The sequence below is a fragment of the Phasianus colchicus genome, chromosome 1 (genome assembly GCF_987193195.1).
Source record: "Phasianus colchicus chromosome 1, bPhaCol1.hap1.1, whole genome shotgun sequence".
Taxonomy (NCBI): Eukaryota; Metazoa; Chordata; class Aves; order Galliformes; family Phasianidae; genus Phasianus; species Phasianus colchicus.
The window spans coordinates 5,359,525-5,377,125 of NC_143436.1; the positions used below are offsets into that span (position 1 = coordinate 5,359,525).

Consider the following 17,601-nt stretch of genomic DNA (forward strand, 5'->3'; position numbering starts at 1 on the left):
CCTTCCTTTCTCGTTCCCGGATGCGGCGCGGCGCCCTCGGAAGCGATCCCCGCGGCGCTGTGCGCATGCGCGGGGCGGGCGCGCTGACCTTCAGCGGAGCTGTGCTGCAGGCGCCGCCATGTTCGCGCGGGGCTCCGCCGTCCTGCTGTACCAGCCGCAATGGTAACGGGCGGAGCCCCGAGCGGGCTGGGGCTGCCGCGCCGTGCCTGTGATGAGGGGTTGGGGAGCTCCGTTCGTGGAGGAGCGGGGGGACGCGGTGACGTGGAGGGCACTCCGTCCTTTTCCGCTTTGCGGGCCCGAGGCTGAGCGCTCAGGATGGTTGGAGGTGGAAACGGGCGCTGAGGGGAAGGGCGCTGTGTGGCGTTTGGGGCTGAGCGGGTGAGGGGAGCGGAGGGCTGTGCGGGTGGCTGGCACTGCACGGACGTCCTGCTGGGTGCTGCGAGCCCCGCTGCTTCGTTGTTTTAATCGTCTTAAAAGAAAAAGAAAGAAAGAAAAAAAAAAAGCTGTGTTTTCTTTGGGATCTTGTCCTTCTTGATGCCCTGCTTTGTTTTCCCTGCGTTTATCAGTCACATGGGCACAAGGGGGGATGTGAAAGGTTTGTTACAAGGCCTGGTTTGAAGTGTCCTTACTAAGGAATGGCTGTTCCTACGTGTTCGTCTCTCTGAAGAGATCTGACCTTGATTGGTGTTTGTTTGCTGGAGAGCTGATGGTCTCTCCTAATTTCTCCTGCTTTCACTTCCAGGGGCCAAGTCAGGAACATGGCAACTCTGAAAGACAGTAAGTGCTGCCTTTGTCTGCTCTTTACAGAAGGGAAACATACAGAGGCGTTAGGTTAAAGCATGATTTCACTTGGCTTCTGTGGGATGAAGTAATTGTTGTGGAGTGTAACACTGCCTTATGAGCACTTGTATGAAACTTCATAAACTTCTCCCCTTCAGGGGGAAGTGCTTTACTATAGGATTGGTGAGGTTCTGGAACAGGCTGCCCAGAGAGGTTGTGGATGCCCCGTCCCTGGAGGTGTTCAAGGCCAGATTGGACGGAGCCTTGGGCAGCCTGGTAGTATTAAATGTTGAATTTGGTGGCCCTGCCTGTGGCAGGAGAGTTGAAGCTCAATGATCCTTGAGGTCCCTTCCAACCCTGGCCATTCTGTGATTGATAAAAGGCATTTCTTCAAGTCGTTTGATTCTTTGATGCCATGTAAGCAAACCAAGTCCTGTTCAAGCATGTTTTAAAATTAACTTCATCAAGTGTACTGAAACAGAAACAGATTTTTAATTCATTTTTAAATGAACATAACTTACATTGCTCTTAGTTTCTGTGTTTACCCAGCACTGGAGAATAAAAAGCTTGACTGAACGGTTCTGCTTTGATATTGCTTCTTTAAGTCATTACTAAGGGGTTCTTATGCAAGGATACTGTCTTATGCTTATGTTTGTTGTTAGGACACCTGTTTTGTTTCCTTTTTGCATTAGTATTTTTGGGACACAACCTGAACAGAGGACAACATTTATTCTGTCTATAGCACTAGGACTGGTTTTGTTGTATTTTGCTTTTCCTTCTTTTGTCATCCAGGAAAAGCCAACAACATACCTCATATTATATATTTGAGAAATAAGTAGAAGAAAATAGTAGAATAGTAGGGAAGAGAATAGCAAATAGATCTTATGTTGAGGTAAATATTAAATAAAATTTATGGTGAGAAATATATATTGTAAAGATGCATTTGGGTTATTGTAAAGATACACTTGTGCAGTACTAACAGCATATCTTACATTTGTGCATCGCTTGCTTACTTATATCTTCCTTGAGGAACTTCAGGAGAGGTTTCTGGATAGCTGTTGGTTATGTTTTATTGCTTGTTTTCAATCTCTTGTGCCAAATGTAGCCCAATTTTGACCTTCAGCTTTTAACCTTGTTAGTTACCAGACGTTTGAAGTCCATCAAGAACATTCAGAAAATTACAAAGTCCATGAAGATGGTTTCTGCAGCAAAGTATGCAAGAGCTGAGAGGGAGCTGAAGCCTGCTAGAGTATATGGAACAGGAGCACTGGGTGAGCGAAGGCTCTTGTACTATGTGATGTGGAAATAAAGGAGGGATGCTTTCATGGTGTTGACTTCTAACCTCTTAGCATATTTTTTTCATAAGAATTTGTATCCCCTGCCGCTGTTAACCTTGAGTATTCCTAATAGGTAATTGATGAAAAGTTATTTGTAAGAGTGCTGATGGGAAATTAATTACGATGTCTGATATTTTTTCTTTAGCTTCTTGTGGTTGCATGTTTTAAACATAAAAGCAACGTCAATTTTGACCTGCTTCTTTCTGTTGTTCATGAAACTGTGTTGGTTTTCTGTGGTGTAAGGTAGTAATGTTTAAAGATACTGCCAAACCTTCTTTTAAATGCTTGATCTGCACATGCTTCTCAAACACTGCACTTGCAGTCAGTGTCATTATTTAGTTGGAGTTCACTATAATACCTGATGCAGAGATGCAGGTGGCTTTCAATTACTTCTTTATCATCTCTGGTTCAACCTGCAAACTTGAATGATTGTGAGGAAGATAAAAATTCATCTGGCTGTGATTTGAAACCCTTTGGAAATGATTTGTTGAATTTGAAGTCAGTCAAAGATGTTTTGATAGGACAAATTTGCTTCCTGGCACTTTTGAATATCTTGTCCATCTTGTTTATTTTTTTTTTTCTCAGCACTGTATGAGAAAGCAGAAATTAAGGCACCCGAGGACAAGAAGAAGCACCTCCTTATTGGTGTGTCCTCTGATCGAGGTCTGTGTGGTGCTATCCATACATCTATTGCTAAAACCTTGAAGAATGAGATTACCAACCTCTCCAATGCAGGGAAGGAAGTGATGGTGGTTGGTGTAGGTGACAAGATTAGAGGACTCCTTCAAAGGTAAAAAAAAAAAAAAAAAAAAAAAAAAGGAGAGGGGTTTTGGTCGTTCTGGTGTATCATAATTTAACCGAGGAGTCAGGGTGGGAAAGCAAAGTTTCTCCAAGCTTCTAATTCAGTGAAATGCTTAGTTCTTGAACATTAACAGTTACTGCTGCTGCTTGCCTCTTGGTGCCACATAATTGTACATTACAGCACCAACTTGTTCCTGACACAAATTTCACGTTACTGCAGGACGCATGGCAATTACTTGCTGATGACATTCAAAGAAGTGGGGCGGAGACCTCCTAGCTTTGGAGATGCTTCAATCATTGCTTCAGAGTTATTAAACTCTGGATATGAATTTGATGAAGGCTCTGTCATCTACAATCGGTTCAGGTAAGATTAAACTGAAGCTGCACTAGGAAGATGTTGAATAAAAGATTTTAAAACAGCATATTGGTTGAATGAAGTAAAATGTGAAAACTGAGTATGTGTTCAGATTTTCTTGAAAAGTCAGTGCATTTTCTTACTATGTGTGAAGAACATGTTTGCTGTGGGTATTTTTAATAGATATGGTTGAAATTCTTTTTCTATAGTGTTTCTAAACTCGCTTTCTATAGCGTGTGCTGTTGTATTTACAGTCGGTACATTATTATATTCTTAGGGTATTTGATATCTCTTCATAAGGAGCATAATGAGACTTTGAGGAATTGTAAGGCCAGAAGTTGTCTGTGTTCTGATTTGATATTAAGTGCTCAATTTAGGTTCTTCAGTCAAACAAACATTATGCTATTTCTTTTTCAGATCTGTCATCTCCTACAAGACTGATGAAAAACCTATCTATTCATTTGAAACAGTTGCTGGTTCTGGTAAGTAGTGAACTAGAAAACACCAGATAGGTGAAGTAATAAATCACAGTGAAGATATTCTGCATATGGGAATATGATATTAAATCATTATTGTGCATATATCACAAGTTTAAAAGATGATTTTATCTTGGTAGTCCAAAGCTGACATACTGTGGGGCTGTGGGGAAGGAGAGCTTGTACCAATTTTGAGCTTTTCTCTCAGTCGAGAATTATGCCCGTGCAAAATTGTTGCTTCCGATGTTTTCAGCAACAAGTGGCTTCTACTCAATAAAAGCACCTCAGATGGTTTGTGCAACATTGTGCAGGATCATTAAATACAATATATCAATAATGCTTTTGGCCCTGGTCAGGATCTGAATTTCCTAGTCTTTAAACTTAATTAAAACACACAAAATACATTATCTCTCTGGTATTTAACATTGTATGAAAGTACACGTAAGGCAGAGTGGAGGGATTTTTCATCATGTACTAAGTGGAAAAACACTTAGTAGTTTTCTATATGACATTGTATCGTTAGAATTAGTACAGTCTGCAGTTCTGACTCTGCTCATTCATATTTTTCAGAAAGCCTGAGCATCTATGATGACATTGATGCTGATGTGCTGAGAAACTACCAGGAATTTACACTAGCAAATATTCTGTACTACTCCCTGAAAGAATCTACCACCAGTGAGCAGAGTGCTAGGATGACTGCTATGGACAACGCCAGCAAAAATGCTTGTAAGTCTACTCTGGATTTTCTAGGATTTCAACTCCTGATGTCTATCGTGTTGTTGGTCTGCAGATTTTGATTTCTTGCAAGTTGAGAATATGCTAGTATACCTTCTAAAGTGTCCAAACTGAGTGCACTGCAGTGAATACATGGTTGGTATTGGTGGGCAGTGGCTAGTAGTGTTTAATGTGGCATAATGATATGACTTCAGTTTCAAAAAGATAGTGATGCATAAAAACCTGTGTTAAGCAGTAGGGTTACCTGGAACTGTAAGTGTGGTTCTCTGCTGATCTCTATACCTTGAATGTAGTGATAAAGTCTCCATTAAAAAATATGAAGTGAAAAATGGCTCCGTTGCCATAACAGAACTTGAAGGAAATACTGTGGTTATTGAGGGACATTAACAATGCAAGAATACATTATTGGAATTTATTTAGAAAATGAGTGATGTGCTACCCATGGTATTTACTAGTCCGTTGGCTGTTCTTCAGATGTTTAATTCTGATGCCTCAAGCTAAATTATCTTCTTTCTAGATTGTCTGTTAGTAGTATTATCTGTATGGAAAACTGAAAAGTGGAGTAAGCTGCTTGATCATTCACATGGATCTACAGTTCTGTGTGGTATTCTCTTCATAGAACTTCCTTTACTTGTATTTGAATACTCATTATATGCTTAAATTCAAACTTTAATTTTTCCCTAGCTGAGATGATCGACAAACTGACGTTGACATTCAACCGTACCCGTCAAGCTGTTATTACTAAGGAGCTTATTGAGATCATCTCTGGTGCTGCTGCTCTGTGAGTACCTGTATACACATGAAACAGGAGTAATTGCAATGTCATGTAGTGCTTGTGCCCTCCTTCAGGCAGATTAATGGGGAAGGTTAAGGCATTTAAAAAGCAAGACAATCCATGGCATGTCTTCCATTCTTTTTAGCTTGTGGCAATTTACTAACAAGTGTGAAGTTTGACCAGATATTCTTTAAGAGCTGGTTGACTATATATATCTTCAGCTTTGACACATGCCCTTGACTGAGCAGGGAGAGTGTTTTCTGCTCCTCCTTATTTGCTTTGAGTAGGTATCCCATCTGCCCCTTCCACGTGAGTTCTTCATACTCTTCTCAAACAGCCCAGTTCATTGCTGTAGAACAGTTTTGGATGCAGAGAGAGCAATTCAGGTGACTGAAATGCCATTGGAGAAATCAGTCTGTGATAGTGTGCAGGAGTTTGGGGTTGGAAGGAGAAATATAGCTGGCATTAATGGATTCTGGAAATATGTATGATAAATGTTGAAGCTGAGTATATTGCTTCATTCCCTGAGAATGAAGTTTTGCAACTGTGTGTTCTATGGGTTACAAAATGTGTGGGCTTAGACCACAATTTGTAACTGCATGTAGATAATGTGTATTCCATCTAACAGTTAAAAATGTTGTGCTATACTCAAAGATGTAAATATGTGTGATAATATTCTGTACATTTACAAAATGTCTGGAATACATAACGCATTGCAGTTATGAGCTGTATTATGCTCCTCACAATACAGTTGTAAATACGTGCATAATTTTGCCTTAATTTGCATGAGTTACTTCTTAACCTGCTTGTTCTGTTTTTTTTCCTCATAACATCTTAACCAGGGATTAATCGACAAAAGAGGTTTGGCCAAATCCAAGAGGTAAAGTTATGGAATAGAAACTAGATTGTCTGTATTCATCCATTTTTAAATGCAATCTTGAAGTCAGATAAGGAAGTCTGAGTTCAGCAATAGTGGTCAGACACAATTTCTTCTCCCACACATCTAGGAAATGGCCATTGCTTTTTGTTTGGACAGATTCAAGCACCAGTGAATCTTAAACAAAATGTGTCCATGATAGAGTACATCTGCATTTGACAGTTTTCTGTGGGTTTTTTATTCTGAGTTACTGGATTCATTTGAATGTATTGCTTCATTTTTTCATAGTGCCCTGGCATTGGGCTGTGACCTCAAAAATGTCTATTTGTAAACATGACACCTGAAAAGAAGTTCGTAGCAAAGTAGTCATTTAAAGTTTCAGATAAAAGTAGTCTTGAGAGAGAGTTGGAGGGGAGGAGGGAGTAGGGAAGAATGAATTGTTAAAGCACTTAAAATCAGAGATGATGCATTTTAAAAAGAAGCATTGATTGAAAGATTTTAATTTGCTTCAATTTTCCTTACAGGTGAAGAATAATTCTGAGCATATGATTGAACTTGCCTGTGTTCGTTAATAAGACTGCTCTGCTATTTTGTGAAGAAGTGGCAAAGCCCCAGAAATATCTGTACATTCTTACAATAAACTCCTTCCTGAAACACGTTATTGGTTGTCAGTACGTCTGGGTTTGACTTGGTTGTTTTTAAGGCCATGCTCTGTATTTGGTAATTCCTGGTACAGATAGCATGCCAGCGGGAGCTGCTTTTGAAGAGTGAAAGATCTTCTGTCTTCATTGTGTTATCACTGTTTAAAAGTGGTGCTTTGTTGCGTATGTTGTCATATGTGCTGAAGAGAATAGAGATTAATCTTTCTCAATCATGCAGTTGGAACACTTATCTACCTTACTTAAACACAATACTATGACAGTTTCTAGAAGTTTGCATTCCAAAATGAACAAGACAGAAATGGGAAGAAAATGGATATGGCAATAAACATCAAAGCCATCTGTGAGTTTGACACCCAAGTCAGGTATAAGCAGCCACCTGCTTATTCAAGCTGCTCTTGATTTGAGTTGTACGCTTAAGTCAGCTGGTCTGGAAACTGTAGCATCAAGTGCTGCTGGATCAGTGCAATTCCTCATTCACAGCTCTGAGCCTGAAATTCCTTAAGCACAATTTTATTTAGAACACTTAAATCGAGCATTTGATTTTACAGAAATTCAGATGCTTTGGCCCTAATGTTCTCTGACTTCGGTGTCGGTGTGGCAGATACAATTGTTTCTGTACATTAAATACTTCTTTGCGAAATCTAAGGAATAGCATGTCTACAGGGAAATAATTTCCAAGTCCTTGAATCTTATGTTAATTCTGTTAAGGATACTTAATGCAGTTACAAAAAGGGCCTGTGTGTTTGCAGGCTTCTAGAACGCTCGAATGTTTCTAAGATGTGGGAGGCCAGTTCAGTACTCCTTAGAGCTTCTCAATGGAGTGAAGAGAGGGAGCAAAAAACACACACCTGTCCTAAGCAGTGATGAATTGCAGGGTTTTGTCATGGGTCCAGCTCCCTGCTCTACAGCAGGCTTCAGATGGGACTGATCCAAAAGACTAGACTGTTTATTGACTAATCAGCACTCTACTAATCATCTAATAAATCAAGAAACTAACATGTAAACTAACCAACTTCTAATAAAACACCACTCTTACTTAGTTCTGTGCTTCTCATTCCAGTTACACACAATGACTGAGTTTCAGTTCAGCAGTTGCACTACTGGTGTGTATACACCCATTACTGCATGACGTGTTGCTCCTCCCTGCCTGCTGCACCACTAAATAACTATTATTTCTGTTTCTGGATCCTCCTTATTTGCCTTTTCATTCTATGCCTGCACAGTTTTTTTATCCATATACACTTCTTCCAGTTTTGCTCTCTGTTCCCAAAGATGGTGTTTTTAACCTGGTTACCAAGGCAATCTTAGTCTTACATGCAGTTATTTATATCCTTGCCTGCACTGAGGTATCTATGCAAGGTTCTGCTGACCAAAAGATCCCCAACTCACCTTGAATTATTTAGTTTATTCTGGGGCATTTTACTCAATTCCTACTGCAGGCTCTGGCACTGTAGGAAGTACTGAAATTGGAAAGGGGAGGAATGTAATACATCAACTTTTTTTTTTTTTCTTCAAGGGAAAAATATCCTCTACCAGTCTATGGGCTTTAAAATCAATTCTGTTTTCAAGCGCCTTATGTCAAGCTCCTTCCTGTGTCCTTGAGAAGCCTCTCTGCTATCAAAGGATTCTCTCCATCGGTTTCCTCTCCGCTCCGTGCTCCTCACAGCAGGGAATGCTGCAGCTCGCACAGAAGTGCGGGAAATTGCTCTAAATTTATCGGGATGCAGCGTTAGCGACAGCTGTGCCATATGGTGCTCCGTGTAGCGAGTCTGCACGTGAGTAACGAGGAGGACACGGCATCATTTCACCGCACCTCCAGACGAAGCCCGCTCTACAATCCCCCGCTTTGAGGACAGGACAGCTCAGCGCCCCGCCCCGCCGTCCCCGCGGCGGCTCCGCTCGATGCGATCGGCGTTGGAGCGGCGTTGCCTGGCGCGGGGCGGGGCAAAGCGCGGCGCCAAGATGGCGGCGGCGGCGGCGGGCCCTGCGTGAGCCTCCCGCGGCCCTCCCGGCCCAGGGCGGGCGCGGGCTACGCGGAGCCGAGCCCAGCCGGCATGTGCGAGACGTACTCGCGGTGGCTGCTGCGGGTATCGGTGGCGCAGATCTGTCAGGCGTTGGGCTGGGATTCGGTGCAGGTTTCGGCCTGCGATCTCCTCACCGATGTGCTGCAGCGGTACCTGCAGGGATTGGGCCGTGGCTGCCACCGCTACTGCGAGCTCTGTGAGTGAGAGCGTGCGGGTGTAGGAGAGATACTTCGGGGCGTTGGGATGTGGGGGAGGAGGCTGCAGGGCGGTGATGGGGGCCATAAGGCTAGGAGCAGGGCTGTGGGGTCACAGGAAAGGCAGTTCTGGGTTTGGGGGTTGTGGGAGTTAAAGCAGTTCTTTGGGGGTGTGGAAAGGGCAGCTCTTGGCATGGGGACTGTGGGACGCTGCTGAGGACGGTTGGAAGGAAGGCAGTGTGGAGGGCTGTAACAGTAGGCTTAGGTGAGAGGCAGGTGTGTGATTACAGAATCACAGAATGGCCAGGGTTGGAAGGGACCTCAAGGATCATGAAGCTCCAAACCCCCTGCCACAGGCGGGGCCACCAACCTCCACATTTCATACCAGACCAGGCTGCCCAGGGCCCCATCCAGTCTGGCCTTGAACACCTCCAGGGATGGGGCATCCACAACCTCTCTGTATAGCCTGTTCCAGCACCTCACCTCTCTCATAGTAAAGAACTTCCCCCTGACATCCAACTTCAATCTTCCCTCCCTCAACTTAAAACCATTTCCCCTTGTCCTGCTGTTATCCACCCTTTCAAAGAATTGATTCCCCTACTGTTTGTAGGTTCCCTTTAGGTACTGAAAGGCTGCAGTGAGGTCACCCTGCAGCCTTTTTTTCTCCAGGCTGAACAAACCCACTTCCCTCAGCCTGTCTTCATAGGGGAGGTGCTCCAGCCCCTTAATCATCTTTGTGGCTCTTCTCTGGACCCTCTCCAACAGTTCCCCGTCTTTCTTGAATTGGGGGCTCCAGACCTGGACACAGTACTCCAGATGGGGCCTCACAAGAGCAGAGTAGAGGGGGATGCTCCGGGTAGTGCTGGGGACTGTAGGGAGGAATTCTGTAGGGTGGTGTTGGGAGATGTGAGAGTAGGAGCAATACTTAAGAGCATAGGAAGAGCAGCCATCAGTTTGGATGCTATAGGACAGTGCTGGGGCTACAAGAAGCAGAGCATAAGGAGTGTTGGGAGCTGTAGGGCTAGAGGTAATTGTTAGGGGGCATAGGTAGAGAGTATGAGTGGTTGGCGGCTATAAGATAGTAATGGGGGCCATGGGATGAGAAACTGTTAGGCAGTGATGAGGGCCACAGGAATAGGAACAAAACTTTGGGGTCACAGGATGGGCAGTTGTGAGTTTGGAGGCTGTGGGGCAGTGCTGAGGGCTATGCAGTAGAAGGCTGTAGGGCATTGTTGAGGGCTGTAGAGAAAGGAACAATACTTTGAGGTCAAAGTAAGGGCAGGTGTGGAGCTGGAAGCTGTGGGCTTGTTCAGCTGAGGGCTATGGGTAGGAAAGCTGTAGGGTAGTGTTGATGGTGTGGGATCAGGAGCAATGCTTTAGAAGGGAAGCTATGGTATGGGGAAGCACTAGGGGCCGTGGGGAGGAAAGCTGTAGGACAGTGTTTGGGACTAAGAGGATGTGAGAAATCTTATGGGATCACAAAGGCAGATGTGCAGTTGGAGGCTGAGAGGTAGCACTGGGAGATGTGAAGAGGAAGGTTTTAGGGCAGTGTTGGGACTGTGGGGGTATGAGCAATACTTTGGGGGCATAGGAAAAGCAGATGTGCAGTTCGAGGCCAAGAGGCAGTGCTTGGGGCTGTGAGGAGGAAGACTGTAGGCTGGAGAGCAATTTTTTGGAGGTATTAAGAAGGGCAGCTGTAGAGTGGAAGGCTGTAGGGGGCAGAGCTAGGGCTAGAAGTGACACTTTGGATCATAGAAGGGCTGGCTGTGGGGTTGGAAAATGTGAGGCAGTGCTGAGGGTTGTGAATAGGAAAGCTGTAAGACAGCATTGGGGGCTGTATTGAGCAATACTTAGGAGGGGCAGCTGCAAGGGGCCACGAGGAGGAAAGCATTCAGACAATGTTTGGGACTATAAGGTTATGAGTAATGCTTTGGGGCATAGGAAGGGCAGCTGTTGGGTGAGAGGTTATAGGGTAGTGTTGGGGGACTGCTGGGCTAGGAGCAGTACTTTAGGGCATAGAAAGGATGGCTGTGGGGTTGGAGGCTGTAGCACAGTGCTGGAGGCTGTGGGATGGGAAACTGTAGGGGAGTGATGGGTCCTTAGGGCTAGGAGCAGTACTTTGAGGTCACAGGAAGAGCAGCTCTGTGTTTGGAGGCTGTGGGGCAGTGCTGTGGGATATGGAGAGGAATGCTGTAGAGCAACATTGGGAGCTATGACGATAGGAGCAATAATTTGAGGGCATAGGTGGATGTCCTGTGGGGTACTTCTGCATGTTGAGTGTCTGGGGAGTTGGTCTTTGGGCAGCTGAGTGAGAGGTGAGGGGATGGAAGAGGTCAGGCTGTGGGCTAGTGGGAGATGGGCAAGGATTTGGGACCATAGAACTGTAGGTGTGGGGATAATTAAGCTTTGAAGTAGTGAGGAGATGGGGCTGCTGCCTCCCTTCCTCTGTCTGCGTTGTGTAGGGTTGGGGTGTATGTGTACAGGGGAGGATATAGGGGTTTTGATTTTGGGAAGAGGATGCATATGCAAAGAGAGCACAGGGATCTGTGCTTGTGAGATCAAGAATGTATGTGTGAAGGGTGCCATGCAGCTTGGGTTGAGGGATTAATGTGTATCAGGGCAGTGTGGAGCCTTGCTGGATTTGGGATTAGGAGAACAGAGCTGTTGATAGCATTGCTGGGGCAGAGACATAGGTCAGGAAGCTCATACCAAATGGGAGAAGAGAGAAGGGAGGTTCAGGAGTCTGTGTGAGCACAAAGCAACATGTCTGTGTGGGGATGGTTGAGAAAGAGGGCAACAAATATTGCCCTGGTAGTGGATGGAGGATGACACTGCGAGTTCCTCAGGGCTGACTGGGTCCCTGCAGAGTCCACAGGGAATGTTTATAGGGAGGCAGATAGCTCTGCAGAGCTTGGGAGTGCTGAAGGGTCTGCTGAAGGTATGTGACAGGGGAATGAGAACAGAGCAGGAGGACTGCCTGTGCTTCAGAGTATGAGCGTGAAGCAGAGAGTGACAGTGTCCTGATGGGTGCGGGTGGGCTTGATGAGGTATCTCAGAGCTATGGAGCCCTAAGAGCAGGGCAGGGGTTGCTGCACTGCTTTGCAGGAGGGGGTGTGTGGGAAGGATGACAAGTGGCAACTCCAGTCCAGTCTATGTGAACTGAATGCTGTACTGGCACTTCTGTTTAACTTATGGGGATGTGAGAGCCACAAAATGAGGGTGACACAAGCACATCTTCAGCAAGTTTGCAGGTGACACCAAGCTGAGCGGTGCAGTTGACACCAGAGAAGGGAGAAATGCCATCCAGAGGGATGTGAAAAGGCTCTTAAAGTGGGTAGGTGAGAAAGTTCAACAGGGCCAAGTGCAAACTGTTGCATTTGGGTCGGGGCAGTCCCAGGTATGTTTGCAGACTGGGAGAAGAGGAGCTCATTGAGAACAGCCCTGGGAAGAGGGACTTGGGGATGAAAAGCTGAACGTGAGGAAGCAGTGAGCTCTTGCAGCCCAGGATACTGTTGGCCTTCTGGGCTGCATGAGAAGAGGGGCAGCCACCAAGGAGGGGGAGGTGACTGTCCCCCTCTACTGTGCTCATGTGTGGCCCTGCCTGAGTACTGTGTCCCAGTCTGGGCCCCTCAGTACAAAGAAGACATGGAGCTGTTGGAACAGGTCTGGGGGAAGGCCACAAAGATGATCAGAGGAGCACCTCTCCTGTGAAGAAAGGTTGAGGGAAATGGGTTGATTTAGCTTAGTGAAGGCTCTGAGGTCACCTAATTGGGACCTTCCAGTACTTGAAGGGAGCTTACAAGCAGGAGAGGGACCAGGTTCTTATACAGACAGTGGTAGGACAAGGGGGAATGATTCTAAACTAAAAGACAGTAGATGTTAGGAAGGAATTCTTTACTCAGAGGATGGTGAGGTGCTGGCGCAGGCTCCTCAGAGAGGTTGTGGATGTTGTAGCCCTGAATGTGTTCAAGGCCAGGCTGCATGGGGCCCTGGGCAGCCTGAGCTGGTCGGTGGCAGCCAGCTCATGGCAGAAGTTGAATTGGGTGTGCTTTAAGGTCCCATCCAACCTTAGCAATTCTGTGATTCGGTATCCTTGCGGACAGAAAATACCCCCACAAGATGAGGCTCAGTTTGGTGAAGAGACGAGCAGACATGGCCTGAAGATGCTGTGCTTGTGGTCCTGCCATCTTCCCAAGGGGCAGAAGTTCTTATTGCATCACTGATCCCCAGAAAAGCAATCTACAGTGATCTGAACAGAAGTGATACCCAGCTCTGCCTTTCAGGCTTGGCTAACCCTGCCACAGATACTCAGTGTTTGCAGGTCTGGGAGGAAAAGATGCAGAGGTGGTAAATGTACAACTTGTGCCTTTCGTTGCTGAAGGAATTGGAAGTACACAGTGGGAGTTAGAAATGAGATACCTCTCTATACTTCAGGTGCTCTAAAAAGGGGCAGAAACAAAATCTTTTTTTCCTTTCTGTGAATGGAGAAGGAAGTTCTGCTCTGTTTGTTTTGTTTTTAGTTTTTTTCTTCAGTGGAGAAAGGGAATGTGCTGTTTTCATATCAGCAATATGGTATTTCCTTATTTATCTCTCTTAAAATGATACCTGTATTTATTACTCTAAAAGGTTTGTGAAAAGGCACCTTAATGCTCAGCTGACATCCCCCTGATTTCTCGTAATAGTTTCCTTTTGCACCTAAAAGAAGTGGCTGTACAAACCCAGTTCTGGATTAATGAGTTGAATTTCACCATGGTTTTGCATAAGTAGAATTAATTAAATTCCAATTGTAGCATCTTCATTGTCAGTGTGTTATCTCACAGTCCGACCAGTTGGGGTTGAGTTAGCAGGGCTGTCAGCTGGAGGGACATAATCTTTGTATTCAAAACTGAATGGATTTACTCTGACGTAATTGAGGCAGTGTGGTATTGCTTTGAAAAGCATGTCATCGCCGTTCACATATTTTCTCAGTTGCAAAAGAAAATGATGGCTTTCCCAACTGTGTTAGATCTTTGTTCCAGCTGTTACATCCCATTAGGAGAGCCACATTCACGATTTTCATTACTTTTCTGCTGTTGTTTCTTTGCATTTGCCGTAGCTCTATTTGATGGGAGTGAATAGAAGACAAAACGATTTGCAAAGCAGACTTGAGATGTGTTTGATGCTGTGAAATGCTTCAGAATGCTGTGTTGGGGTGGAGGAGAGGGTGAACTTACAGGGGAGAAAGTGAGGGTTTGCTTGTTGAAGTAAACCGTGTTATGCTGTTTGCGTTTGTGGAAAGCTCATGAGAAGAAATCTGTTTGGTATGCAGGATGCTTCGCACGTGTTTTTATGCTGAAATGTTTGAAAACCAGTGTTGGAGTATGTAATTAAGGTATTGAAACTACAAAACAAATGGCATCGTGCTGTTTTTGAAAGCCAAGATGCCCATTTTTGTTGTTTTAGGGGAGGGCTGCCCATCGTGTGCTGTGTCTCTTTGCACTCATGTTTCACATGGCTTTGCAAGATGTAGAAGTGAGTTTTGGGAATGCTGACAGTGAGCCAGCGATTTTCTCCATGGGGAGAATTAACCTGGAATCAACCCAAATTACATTGTAGATTTTTATTTTACTTTTTAAAATTTCACTCTTATCAGTATATAATAGTAATCTCTACAGCATTAGGATTTGATGCTCAGTTTAAATGAGCTAATTCCCTGCACTGATTTTCTGAACACTGTGACCGGTATCTATCCGGGGCCCGATGTATTCTGTAACGTTTGTTCCAATAGGTGTACCTCTTGATGCCTGATAACCCTGAGTTTTGATGGTTTAAAACCAATTAACTTCTCACTGGCTAGCGATAAAGAAAGGCAACTTGATTTTCTTTTGCTCAGCATTTACAAATTTACCAGGAAAAGGAGCAGACTGAGCAGAAATAGCAAGGAGATGTTAACAGGACCTCTTTTTCCCAATGAAGTGCACTCAGATAAGGCATATATCTATACATACTCTGCATGCTTCCAACTGTTCCTGTGGTTGCTGGATGAAAGTCATGTGTTGTGTACTTGAATTATTCTGGAGTAACTCCTCAGTGCAGGTGCACATATTCAGTGCATGGTAGGGCTGTGTGACTTACTGGAGCACAGGGAATCAATGACAGAGCTGAGGAGCTAGACCAAATAACTTACTGCTTGAAGGTTCTTCTCTACAAACATGAGGGTGAATGCTGAGTTATTTATAATAGTTTGCACATGTTGCATGGATAGTGACTCAGTATTTTTTCTCAATGTATTTATTTCAGAGCTGCAGTTGCACCCTGCTTTAAAAAAAAAAAAAAAAAAAAGCATGAAAACAGCAGCTTTCTGTTCTGCACTCGTTAATTTTTCACTGACTCCTATGATCTTTGGGCCCTAGATAGGGGAGATGAGAGGATGTGGGAGGACTGGCAAAGGTTGTTCGTGCATCAACCAGTGAAGTTTAAGGAGAGAATGAGAGTTTCTCCCAGTGACATTCCCCAGCTCTGCAGTCTCTTTGGATAACATGAATATTTGTCAGCTGGTGACATGGAGCAGCAGTTGGACTCTGGACAGCTTCTCACTGGACACTTGTTGGTTTTTTCTTTTGTTTTTAATCCACTTCTGCATGCAGGTTCCTCATTACTCACTTACACGACAAGGCTGAGTGAGGTGACTGTGGCCATTTCTGCAGCGTTCTGATGAATGAGTTTGGGACTTAATTTAGCTCTGCTGGTTACCATAGCTCTATCAATTTTGGAGCATCATTGCCTTTCAAGGAGATAGTATAGCTTAAAGCTTGTGAGGAGAAATATTCTTCACTGGTTCGAGATCAGCAGGAGTTGTAACTTGCTGGATGAAACATTCTGCTGTCTTATGTCTCTTCCTAATCCCAGAGAATATGTGTTCTGGACATATCCAAGGTCAGGCAGGATGGACTCTGAGCACCCGATTGAGCCGTAGATGTCCCTGATCATTGCAGGAAAGTTGGACATGGTGACCTTTAAAGGCCTCTTCCAACTCAAGCAATTCTATGATTCTGAGATATTATTTGAAGTGTTGTGTTACAGGGAGCAGTGTGAGACTGGAACCCAAGACCTCCAAAGCTGTAATTTGGCACTTGCTGTGCAACACTGGATTACTTATTTTACTGGAAGTTGCCAGCATATGAATTTTTAAACAGAGGTTAGCACAGATACCTGAAGAATATCTAAACAAGTTCAGTATACGTAAAATTATTACTTTTTTTTTTTTTTTTTTTTTTTTTTTTTGTGAAACAGCAGGAGAGTTGCATGTTTGTCAGCATTCTCTTTAATGTGTCTGGCTTCTGCTGTTTAAGTGAATTTCTATTGAGCAAGATAGGGAAGAGAAATGTTAAACTATTAGAAGTATAAAGGCACAAGCTCGAGTTTTTTCAAATTTGATGAATCAACTGAAATTGCATTTAAAGCATTTTTTGTGCTGTATTTTTAGTTAATTTTGGTTTCAAAACACTTATTTTTTTTTGTGTGTGTGTGCTTTTCTGACTGAGGTGGTATTTCTAGAAAAGGTGAACTGATCAGTGCTTTCATCACTGTGACGGTTGCAGCTTTTAAACACTTTTGAGTTTTCAGTCAGTTTTATCATAGAATGCCTTAAGTTGGTAGAGACTTCAAAGCCCCTCCAGTTCCAACCCCTGCTATGGGATGGTTGCCCCCAACTGGCTCAGGCTGCTGAGGGCCCCATCCAGCCTGGCCTTGAGCACCTCCAGGGATGGGGCACCCACAACCTTGCTAGGCAACCTGTTCCAATGTCTCACCACCCTCACAGTAAGCAGTTTCTTCCCGATATTTAGCCTAAATCTACCCCTTTTCCAGTTGAAAACCATTTGCCCTTGCCCTCCCAAGACTGCAAGACACATATCTGTCCCATTCCTGGGGCTGTACAAGGGCCTTTTGAGAGCCCTGCCTATAGCAGGGGGTTGGAACTAGATGATCTGAAAGGTCCCTTCCAACCCTAATCATTCTTTGTTAAGTATGGTGTGTCCTTATCTGTTGGTATGGTTTTGGGTCTGGGTGATGTCTGCCCTGGGGATGAGAGCTGAGCCTCCACATGGATCATCTCTGAGCATGGCACAGTCAGGAATTTCAAGAGCATCTGGAGAATAAACATCCAGGGAATAAATATGTTCTGCTCTGGGGCTTGTTAAAGAGTTTTCCTCAGGCTTTGCACTTTAACTGGCTGTTTAGCTTGGTCCTAAGAAGTGGTTCAGTAGTTCAAAGGTATCTCCGTGGTCTATAGAGTGACTAAAAACAACATAAAATTTTTTGTCTGTGTCATCAAAGTTCAATTTTTTAATGGTAAAACACTTCTATTAAATGCACAGTAACTATAGGGATCTCAAATCTGCCCTAAAATTGTGATGGCCTTAATTACATTTGTGTAAGCCCCTGGATTTATCTATCCCTGGAGTCTGCAGGGGAAATAATTGGCACTTGTACTAAATATTGTATGAACAAAAGTAAGAGATGGTTCTCATCGCACGGAGTTCACACTCTTAATACAGACAAAAGAAGCAAGAGAATTAAAACAAGCACCTTGCCCACAGTCACAC

At 44.2% G+C, this 17,601-nt stretch overlaps 2 protein-coding genes across 4 annotated transcripts in view; both read left to right on the forward strand.

The window, feature by feature from the left end:
- Positions 1 to 11: 11 nt before the first annotated feature.
- On the forward strand, positions 12 to 6,797 carry ATP5F1C (ATP synthase F1 subunit gamma). Of its 3 annotated transcripts, none has more exons than XM_031591863.2 (10): positions 13 to 162; positions 743 to 777; positions 1,920 to 2,051; positions 2,703 to 2,907; positions 3,139 to 3,282; positions 3,691 to 3,755; positions 4,320 to 4,475; positions 5,169 to 5,265; positions 6,102 to 6,139; positions 6,661 to 6,797. In XM_031591863.2, exons 1-9 carry the CDS (start codon positions 119 to 121, stop codon positions 6,106 to 6,108), a joined length of 885 nt encoding a protein of 294 aa, XP_031447723.1. In that variant the 5' UTR covers positions 13 to 118; the 3' UTR covers positions 6,109 to 6,139; positions 6,661 to 6,797. The 3 variants fall into 3 exon arrangements, with proteins under 3 accessions (XP_031448539.1, XP_031447723.1, XP_031449301.1); XM_031593441.2 differs by lacking the exon at positions 13 to 162 and adding an exon at positions 213 to 325; XM_031592679.2 differs by lacking the exons at positions 6,102 to 6,139; positions 6,661 to 6,797 and having other exon boundaries at positions 12 to 162; positions 5,169 to 5,269.
- Positions 6,798 to 8,726: 1,929 nt separating this feature from the next.
- TAF3 (TATA-box binding protein associated factor 3) overlaps positions 8,727 to 17,601 on the forward strand; it is a 113,213-nt gene continuing 104,338 nt past the window's right edge. Inside the window, exon 1 of the mRNA XM_031587621.2 lies at positions 8,727 to 9,018. Coding sequence (XP_031443481.2) covers positions 8,853 to 9,018 — 166 coding nt within the window. The 5' untranslated portion in view covers positions 8,727 to 8,852. The remainder of the gene's footprint in view (positions 9,019 to 17,601) is intronic.

Excerpts from the sequence above, each read along its gene's own strand:
- ATP5F1C (XM_031591863.2), top strand. The coding sequence starts at position 119 with ATGTTCGCGCGGGGCTCCGCCGTCCTGCTGTACCAGCCGCAATG. Across the intron at positions 2,052-2,702 it reads ATATGGAACAGGAGCACTGG|CACTGTATGAGAAAGCAGAA; the intron begins GTGAGCGAAGGC and ends TTTTTTTCTCAG. Across the intron at positions 2,908-3,138 it reads ATTAGAGGACTCCTTCAAAG|GACGCATGGCAATTACTTGC; the intron begins GTAAAAAAAAAA and ends ACGTTACTGCAG.